The sequence below is a fragment of the Alosa alosa genome, chromosome 20 (assembly GCF_017589495.1).
Source record: "Alosa alosa isolate M-15738 ecotype Scorff River chromosome 20, AALO_Geno_1.1, whole genome shotgun sequence".
Taxonomy (NCBI): Eukaryota; Metazoa; Chordata; class Actinopteri; order Clupeiformes; family Clupeidae; genus Alosa; species Alosa alosa.
The window spans coordinates 25,692,936-25,703,554 of NC_063208.1; the positions used below are offsets into that span (position 1 = coordinate 25,692,936).

Sequence of the window (10,619 nt, forward strand, 5' to 3'; positions counted from 1 at the left end):
GGAGAAGCAGTCGACTGACTGGTGGAGCACTACAGACAGGATTAAAACCTAAACCATCTGCGCCCTCCTACACAGTCTCATAAACAATACACAACATTCATTAGTTTTGTTCCATGTGCCCATGGACCAACATTCCCCTTCCTAGGTCTTATGAGGTTTTGCCTAGTTGAATGACCTCATGTAAAGCAATAGGCCTATGACATTTGATCTGTGTGTTTTGATTGTGTGTGTGTGCTCAAGTTTTTGTGTGTGTGTGTGTGTGTGTGTGTGTGTGTGTGTGTGTGTTTTTTGATTGTGTGTGTGTGCTCAAGTTTTTGTGTGTGTGTGTGTGTGTGTGTGTGTGTGTGTGTGTGTGTGTGTGTGTGTGTGTGTGTGTGTGTGAATGTTTGTGTTGGAGGGCGCACAGTAATCACGGGTAAACTGTTTACCCACCCCACGTCACAAGACTGCCATCACTTGACCGGCCTGCATGCTTCTCCACCTCACGTCTCTCATTATTTGGCAATGTGCTTATTCTCTCCATCTTTCTATCTTCTCTTTACTCTCCCTCCTCTCTCTCTCTCTCTCTCTCTCTCTCTCTCTCTCATAAACACACACACACCCTATACATTCAAATATAATCCTATATGCTGTGCCTTTGTAGCCTTCAATACTGTTGAGGTTGATTTATACTGCCAATGTTGTTTTTCCTGTGGAAATTATAGCTTACTATCATCTAAGTATATTGTGTGGTAACATAACTGGCATCTTTTATGCATAATGACTTTGGCACACTGACAGTCAGTCCCTCCCCATTAGTCACAACACTGACACAAGTTATTGTCTCAAGTTCTTCTTTTACATACTTTTTTAATATACATTCTGCAGTAAAACAGTGGGCTAGGGCTATGTTCCTGAGTGGTTTCTTCAGTTCAGACATTAAGTCATTTGTGGTTAAATTAAATTTGAAGTTGTTTGGGGGAAAGGAACTGCCCATATCTGAGGCACAGATGAATTTGGAACTTAGCAGAGGCAGACAGAGTGTATAGGGATGATATCAATATCAAAGTCATCATTTGGTTATTAGTTGCATCACCTGAGAGAAAAAGAGACTTTGAAAGAAAGTAAACACCGGAAAATTGTAAGCAGTTGATTGACAGAGAGAGAGAGAGCGACAACGACAGGCGACTGTGTACTGCACTGAAGACAGAGGAGAGGACTCTGCTTGATGAATTGAGTAGAAAAAAAAGTTAATATTGTGAGATCAAATGAGATCAGTCCTTCACTGACGGCTGTAAACATTTTTACTGAGAGAGTTAGAGGAGACCACCGGCACCCAGGTAATACCCAAAGCAGAGGAAGAAGACTTTTTGAGTCTACATACACCAGGTGGACTTTTAACGGTGAAACCATGTCTCGACACTCCGGGCAGCTCTTCCCCATCTTCCTCCTTTGCTGTCTTCCCCTCGCAGGTCAGAACTTGAAGCTGTTTATTGGATCGCCATGAAGTTACTGTAATCTAATGTTGATATTTATTTTGTTTTATGAAGCATCACATTTTGACATCATTGGATTTGTCTACACTTTATTTATTTACATCACATTTACATTTATTCACTGAAATTTACATTCACATTGATGCTTTTATTCAAAGCGACTTACAAACATGAGGAATAACATTTAAGCTATAGTGCAAAGGAGACATTTCAGTAATTTGTTATGAAACATGGAACTATAGTCTTGTCTAGTCTTGCTTTAAGTTTGATCTCTCACTGTGTGTGTGTGGGTGTGTGTGAATGGCACAGATGTCTTTGTTTTCTATGTTTGACACTTTGTCGGTTTGTTTCTATACCGTCTGCATTGTGCCAGTAAGAATTAATGTGAATACCAGTTTCCTTGTGATTCTTGTGCCTTAATTTATGACCTGGCGCTACAGCTGTGTAAATTCAATAATGGATCTTTCCCCACATAGCCTACTGTTTTTTGTTGCTATGCAGAATCAAATCAAAGCTTTGGCTCTTGGGGGAGCTATTGAGCAATACCTAAAGGTAGAGGGAATTTACACCTCATAGACTGCTGAATTGACATTTTCTTCATATCAATCTTTTCTAAAATGTGTGCATGTAAACTCAATTTAACTCAAAGTTCAAGTGGTCACATTCCCTGCTGTCTCCCTCTCTTTCTCTCTCTCCTTTTCTCTCTCTCTCTCTGCCTCTCCTTCCCCACTCTGCCTCTCCTTCCCCTCCCTCTCTCTCTCACCCCCCCTCTCTCCCTCTGTCTGTCACCCCCCCATCCCTCTCTTAGTGATGTCTCTGCGCTGTTACACCTGTATCTTCCCCTCCATCTCCCCCATGGACTGCCTGAAGTATCCTCAGGAGTGTCCGGCCGGCCAGCGCTGTCTGGCCAGCACTGCGGTGGCGTCCCAAGGTGAGCTTGCACGCAGCACGGGCCCAGGTGCCAGTGGACTTCGGACCCGATTTGGTCCAGAACTCTTGTCAATCTGTGCTGCTAGACTCTCTATCTGTTTATCTGTATTTCTAATTGCATAGGGAGCAGAGGATTTTGTTTCCATTTACACTCAATTTATTTCACAGCACAAGTGGTCAAGTGTGTCAGCTGCAAGTGTGTTGGAATAAAATGTATACAGAATTAACTAACAAATGTGAACTAACCCATGCATTTCTGTGGAGGATTCTTTGAGTGCTGTGCTTCCTCACAATGTCTCTGTCTGCAGTCGTCTGGTTGCTCGTGTCTTTAGTCAAAAGGCCAAGTTGACAAAAAGTAGAAGATTAGCTGTCCATTATAGCCCATATAGTCAGGGGGCCTATGTGGTTTCTGTGGGATTGAAATGTTAATTTTTGGAGAGTGGTTGGACTGTCTTTAGAGGTCATTGAACATGGAGAAAAATTGATGTCTCCATTTTATTGGCTATGTTGAATAAAGTTCACAAAACAGTTATTTTCTTATTTTTAACAGTATGATTGTATGTCAAACAATTAGAGATAAGATCAATAACCAATCAGTTTCACCAAATACACATACTCCATTGCTGAAAGATAGCAAAATCACAGAATCACAGATGAGACCTCAAACAACATTTAATTAATTTACATATACACACCATATTAGATCTCACCTCCACAATTTCCTCATCAAAATCTACAACTAGTCTACTAAACCTTATTCCTACTCACCTTCTTAAGACTGCTCTCCCCTTCCTAGATAATGTTTTGCTCTAGATTATAAATAATTCAATGCTATCAGGGCATGTACCGCAGTCGTTTAAGACATCTGTTATTAAGCCCTCCCTCAAAAAACCTAGCCTTGTATCGATACTGGTCTTCCTGGACCTCAGCGCTGCCTTTGACACCATAGACAATGACATACTACTTAGGCTTGAAAAATTTGATAGGCATCAAAGACTCAGCACTAAACTTGGTTTAGATCAGTGTTTTTCAACCACTGTGCCGGGGCACACTAGTGTGCCGTGAGATCATCAGGTGTGCCGCAGAAAATTACCCAAATGTCACTCACTGGTCCAGAAAAGCAACTGTTGCATCAAAGAATTTATAACCACATACTCTCATTGATTGTATGATTGCACTATTTGTGGTATGCAGGCATTGTACAACGGGGGCCCCATATCCAGTATTCACAGAATCATCACATATCCAGTTCAAAACAACAATTAAATTAGATATAGTCACCTACAAATGAAACAGAGGGCGCTTGTTATATTGAGCAGGTCTTGCATAGAAGCCATATCTTATGCCATATCTGTGTATTATTTGAAATTTTAGGCTATGGTATGTTTATTTTTTCTTCACACAGGATTAGTGTGTTAGTGTGCCGTGGGACATTTTAAGTGTCAAAAGTGTGCCGTGGCACAAAAAAGGTCGAAAAACACTGGATTAGATTATACCTAACCGGCAACAATATGTACAGTTCCATAATAAACCATCTATCCAGATTATGGTAAAATGTGGAGTGCCTCAAGGCTCAGTACTGAGGCCCCTGTTGTTTAGCAGATGATAGGCTACATAACTATACCTCTCCAAAAAACCTGATGAATTAACACCATTAGCCAAACTTGACACATGTATAAGAGATATAAAGACATGAATGACAAATAATTTCCTGCTTTTGAACTCAGATAAAACAGAAGACATGGTTTTAGATGGTTTTAGGGACAGCCGTGGCCCACTTAGGGGCAGCCGTGGCCCACTGGTTAGCATTCTGGACTTGTAACCGGAGGGTTGCCAGTTCGAGCCCCGACCAGTGGGCCGTGGCTGAAGTGCCCTTGAGCAAGGCACCTAACCCCTCACTGCTCCCCGAGCGCCGCCGTTGTAGCAGGCAGCTCACTGCACCGGGATTAGTGTGTGCTTCACCTCACTGTGTGTTCGCTGTTTGTGTTTCACTAATTCACCGATTGGGTTAAATGCAGAGACCAAATTTCCCTCACGGGATCAAAAAAGTATATATACTTATACTTATAGATTCTAAAAAGATGAGGGATATCCTATCCACATCACAGGCTACATATAGTGATCTTCCACTGACCTCATCCACAAGTGTTAAAAAACCTGGGAGTTATAATTGACCAGGACCTAGCACTAGGTAATCACATAAAACAGATCACCAAAACTTAATTTTACCATTTAAGGAACATTTCAAAGATAAAGAAGTCCTTATCCTTACCAGATGCCGAGAAATTAATGTTTTGTCATCTCAGGATAGACTATTGCAATGCTATTGCAATGCTATTATGCTGGCTGTAATAATACTTGTCTAAAGAGCTTACAGCATATACAAAATGCAGTTGCTCACACACACAAAAATACACCCCAAAAATATGAAAAGTCATATTTAATATTACCCCTGCATCCCTCAGCATCTGGCAACAGCTTTACACTGAGTCCTTCAGCCTGCTTCACATGGTTTCTAGTGGTTTCTAGTAAATCTTAGCATGCTGCAGATGCTCACTGTTACAGGTGGATTTGTAGCAATTCCTGTGCCAAACTGCTTTGTTCTGTTGTAAAATAACTGCACTGTAACAATGTAATCGTTGGCTGATCTACCCATCTCCATACTCTCTCATGGACAAAAACAATATGTCTCTAGTGATGGGTCATTCACCAGTCCACACATATCTGCCACTGGATACATAGCCCAAAATCTGTTTCTTTTAGAATATCTGTGCCATCACCTGACTAACAGAAAGACACACCTCAGAAACTAGACTGTGCCGACATGAACTATGAAAATGTGCTTGCTCAAATGTAGAAGGCTAGAAGGTCACTAATATCACCAACCATGAAGAACAGAGCACTATGTGCTTCAAGTTATTCGATATTCTAAATTCTATCACTGCCAGCTATCAACAGCCAACTGTCACTGGTAGTGAGGGATGGATTACTGCACGGGCCTACCAGGCCCAAACCCAGAGTCCCAAGGAGTCAGAGGGCCCAAGCCATTGCATGGAATCATTGCCTCAATATCAACACATCATATCAACATATAGGCTATGAATCTGATTGAAATAAAGTATTGGCCATCCCCAAAATGCACCAGAATACAGGAAATCACATCAAATAAATTTTAAAAATGTCCCCTGCAACAATTAGTGGGGGGCCCTTAATACATCTGGGCCCAGGGGCCTAAAAGTTCATAATCTGTCCATGCTGGTAGTGTCTCTCTTTCTCTCTCACACACACACACACACCTGTCTGTTTGTCTAGCTGATCCTTTACCCTTTCTTTTCTTCACACTTACATAGGCGACGGAAGGCCTTACAGACTTCAGCTGGTACTATGTAAAAGTTTATTAAATTTGATTTAACAGAGATCTCTGCACTTTGTGCTCTAAAAAAATGTTTTATAATGTTGTATTGTTTATGTGGTCCACTTTTGCACACTACCTTGTAGAATATCTTTGCTTTTTGGCACCAAACTCTATGCTATAATACCAGCAATGTGAGGTTTGTGGACAAAACACCAAATTTGACCTTTTCTGAATTTGACCTTTGATTTGGGTCCTTCAAAACCTTCAAAAAAATGGAGACATGTTTTTTTTTACTCTTAAGAACCCCTAGAACAAAGATATAATACTCTCCAAAAATTAACATGTGAATCCCACAAGCCCCCAAATTAGACACATAGCCCCCCCTACTAATATGGGTAAAATTCAAACATGTTCATCTTTATATTCACTTTCATATACAATAATATTTGATATGACCTACCTTGAATGTTGAATAGCAGTATGCCATTTTAGCATGAAATGTATATGCAAGCACTCACCACAGGTTTATCGTGCGAGTATCACTACATGACAAATATGATCCTTGTCAGAATCTACAGACCCTTTTTCCCATGGAAATAAGGTCAGTTCAGTGTTGGGCTTAGATGACAGATGATTCTGATTGGGTCTGTCGAGTTTTTAAGATCTAGATCTCCATGTCACTCAAGGTCAGGCCTGTTCTGATTTTAAAGGTGCAGTCAGCGAATGTGCAGGATGTCGTGTTTGTTTATGTTTATTAGCAGACATTTTTGTCCAAACAACGTATATTTAACCAAGAACCAAATGAAACACAACAGAGAGGTAGCTCACCTCACCCTTCAGTATACTCCACACAGGGTTTTGTTTTCATTTGGGGGACAGGCTGCCCCCACTTGTTTGTTTCCAGTTTTCAGAGCCAGGGTTGCCTACAGAGACCAGATTTTTTACAGTGTACTCACGGAATGGGCAGCTAGCGGATCTTGGGGAGATGATAGCTGAATGTGACAATCAATCGCTGACCTCACCTTTAAGGTCCACACCAAGAACTATAATGACAGGCCCCATGCATTCACACATGGTAGATAGGATCCAATCTTGGCCATTTCACACCTCTTTAAGCAGTTGCGTATACACGTGGCACTAAATGTGATCTCACAAGCGTCTCTCATATCAGATCTTACTTCTCTGCTCAAGAGCAAAGAGCACCAGTGCTATCAATGATTATTATGGTAACCCTCATAATAGGTATAGGGCCCTGGAATAACTTGGCAGTATTTTCAAAACATCCTTAACAACAGATCTCTAAAATGGTTTGCAGTTTTGCGAGTTGTTTTGTGTGGTTGGTAGAATATTCCTGTAAACGTTTCTCAGTGTTGTGGTCCCAGTGGAGGGAGTCAGTAGGTGTTCCTAATCAAGAGAATGAAGGGAGAGATTAGCACCGACATGCCTGGGATGCTGTCAAATTATGTCTAAATATAATTTTGAGCACAGCAGAATGTGTATGTGTGTGTGTGTGTGTGTGTGTGTGTGTGTGTGTGTGAACGAGAGAGAGATAGTTAGAGAGAGAAAAAGAGATGGAGTGTGTGTGCATGTTTGTGTGTTTGTGTTTGTTTGTGTGTGCGTGTGTGCTTGCATCTTGCTTATCCAACATTTTCGATATTAAAGGTACAGTACGCAATTCTAATTCAATACTTTTTGCCTAATTCAGTTTACTGGTCTGTCCTCTAATGATGCCACTGCTGCGCGTTCAGTAGGTGTGGTGTGTGTACAGTCCTGATGCTGTGAAAGAATAGTCACTCTGCTCGAGCCATTAACAATTCTAGGCAATCAACAGATTGCTTCAGGAAGTTAGGAGTATAATGTGATTGACTATTGAGCTAAAGCTTTTGCCAGAATTTAAGGTTTCATCTTAGATAGATAGATAGATACTTTATTGATCCTCAAGGGGAAATTCAAGATAAGATCTTTAACTAATCATTACAAAAGATGAACTCTCCCTCTTCTCTCCTCTCCTCCTGCATGTCCAAAGAAATACCAGGCTTAGATGGATATATTTCTGCAGGCCAATTTGGTTTACTGTTGTAAATGAATCTATGCGATTAATCTGTCTGTGAGTCCAGGCATTACAAACGTTACAGTTACAGTTATTAGATAAGGGGACCAGAGCAATAGATAGAGAGAGTTCTGACAACTCAACGAAAGGCGCCATGTTGCGACCTAAAGTCAGATGGATCTGGTTTTCTACCTTACTGTAACTGTAAACATTGTATTGTCTAGAACTCTCAAACAGATTAATAACATACGGTAGATTGCCCAATATAAATACAGTTCCTGAACCAATCAGAGTGCAGAACATTTAAAGAACACAAAACACAGAACAGTTGAAAATGGGTTGTCTGAACTATCTACTACGGCTCTGTGGAGAACAACTCAACAGCGCCCCCTTCTGTCTCTGTAGGTAGCCTGCGCCTGGTCCTGTACGAGAGGAGCTGCGCCATGCCTGGCCAGTGTGGCCTGAGTGGGGAGAAACACGCCGCAGGTCTCAACTTCTCCTACAGCAACGAGTGCTGCGACACTGACCTGTGCAACGCAGCCACAGGCACTGCTGCCTCCTCCTGGACAGGCCTGGTACTGTGCCTCATTGCACTACCCCTGGTGCACATATTTGGCTGAGTGGAAATAAAGCAATTCCACACACCTAGTGCTACAGTAGACGAGACACAGGTCTGCACATAAACAACCAAAATGGCATACATATTTTCATAGTTTAAATATAACGGGTGTGTTTTAGGCTGATGCAAACTAACTTTCCCATTATATAAGGTAGGCTACACATCATAGTTTTACAATGAATTTTAAATTGACCAAAAACAGTATATGTAGCCTATGAGAAAAAGAGGGGGTTGGAAATACACTGAGGAACAGAATAACCATACTGGCGTTATCGCTGCTTGGTGTGAAATACCTAATGTGATTGTGGTTGCAATCTCTAGTTGCACTGTTAGCTTTTTTAAACTCGTTCTGCTTGTGACGGTAGCCTATAGCCAAATCGACTAATTCACATCAATAACAACCACACTTGGTACTTGGACTTATTAACTTATTCAATAGCAGTGTATACATATTAATTTAGTGTACAGTTTGAAAACACTACATAGGCCTATCAGATAACATCATATCAGGTCCATCCTGTAAGTAGTGTGAACACACTGCTTACCTTTTAAAGGTGTTCTAAACGATGTTATGTGGTTTCTAAGCTAAAACATTTGTCACATACAGCAAATATCTCCTCACGCTAGCTGCATGGCCCTGAATGCACTGTAGACAGCCCAGGCTCCAAAAACAGCAACAACAGCCTGGTCCAGCCTGGACCATGAAACATAGCAAACAGTTCCAGCTAATCACAGACACGATGCACGTTCATGTCAGTTTCAATTGCACAGGAGGGAGGGAAGAGTTACACTTCTACAGAAGTGAGTGACGTTACCCAGAGAACCTTTAATAAGTAACAAATTAAGAATTGGGTTTGTGTAACAAAGACAATTTGGTGTTAATGTACTAGAACAGAAGAATATGCCCAGAGAAGAAATAACTTTTATGACATTGTTATAAGAGAGATTTATGAAACCCTTTATTATAACTACAGTCGACTTTATTTAGTCTTTAGACATTGTTTCAGAGTTGGAAGGGGAAAAAACAGTGTGGATCAAAGTCTTGTTTTCTGTCTGCAAACTCAAACTCAGCAGCTGACAATGATCTTGGAAAAAGTATGTGTGATGACACTGTTCTATGGTATTCAACAGTCAACAATCCAAATAAAATTACTTACATAATTAAAATCTGTGTGTGTGTGTGTGTGTGTGTGTATGTGCGCGCGCGTACATACGCGCGTGTGTGTCTGTGTGTGTGTGTGTGTGTGTGTGTGTGTATGTGGTGCTGATGAGGAGAGAACTCCATCAATAACAAAAAAAAGATTCCACACAATAATGATGACAGTGCCGGTACAAGAAATGTGTACAAGTATTGGTGTCTAAATTTACTTTCTATTCATTTTGATCATTACTAGATAACTTTGTCATCATTTTTTGTTTTCAGGAACAGTAACCATTAAATACCAAACATAATGCCTGCAACAGAAACCAGGAGAAAATGCATTTTGCCTCCTTGTCTTTTTATCACACCTGCCATCTCTGTTGCCAACCTGCAAAAACACCTGATCATCCTGCACTTTAACCTCTTTTCATTTGAGCAAACAGGTTTGAGTCCGAAAAGAAAAGTGGATCTTGGAGAGGATCCAGTGCACACATATCATGTCATCTCTCTGCAGAGAAAGGGAGAGAGTGGGTGAGAAGAGGTGATCCAGTATCATACCACCAGTCTGAAAACCAGGACCAGTAAAACTGGCTGAATCCAAGAGGACCTTCTTCATACAAACACTGAAAATGAACGTTAACCTCAAACATCAAAGTCCGTAAACACCCAGCCCACGCTAGACTGTATTCACTGCATCGTCTTCCTCCACTTTTGTAAACAGACGTTACTCTGCCTTTGGGTGTATGCATGTGGGCATAACTATAGGTAAGCATATACAGTACCCTCCAGAATTATTGGCACTTCTGTTAAAGTTGACTAAAAAGAGGAATATAAAATCCTCTTTTGGAAATTGATCTTAATGCCTTAAGTAAAGGCAGGCAGACAGAAATTAAAATAGCCCCACATCATCACATACCCTTCACCATACCTAGAGATTGGCATGGTTTTATTTCAGTTAGCCTATTAGCTGATTTGATTTGCATTGATCTCAATGAGCATAAAAATAAAACCATGCCAGTCTCTAGGTATGGTGAAGGGTAAAAAGCCAA

At 40.9% G+C, this 10,619-nt stretch overlaps 1 protein-coding gene across 1 annotated transcript; it reads left to right on the forward strand.

The window, feature by feature from the left end:
- Positions 1-1,026: 1,026 nt before the first annotated feature.
- LOC125285530 (protein Bouncer-like) lies at positions 1,027-9,549 on the forward strand. The gene is made up of 3 exons (XM_048230043.1): positions 1,027-1,451; positions 2,284-2,406; positions 8,216-9,549. The coding sequence occupies exons 1-3, from the start codon at positions 1,391-1,393 to the stop codon at positions 8,428-8,430; spliced, it is 399 nt and encodes a 132-aa protein (XP_048086000.1). The 5' UTR covers positions 1,027-1,390; the 3' UTR covers positions 8,431-9,549.
- The last annotated feature ends 1,070 nt before the right edge of the window (positions 9,550-10,619 follow it).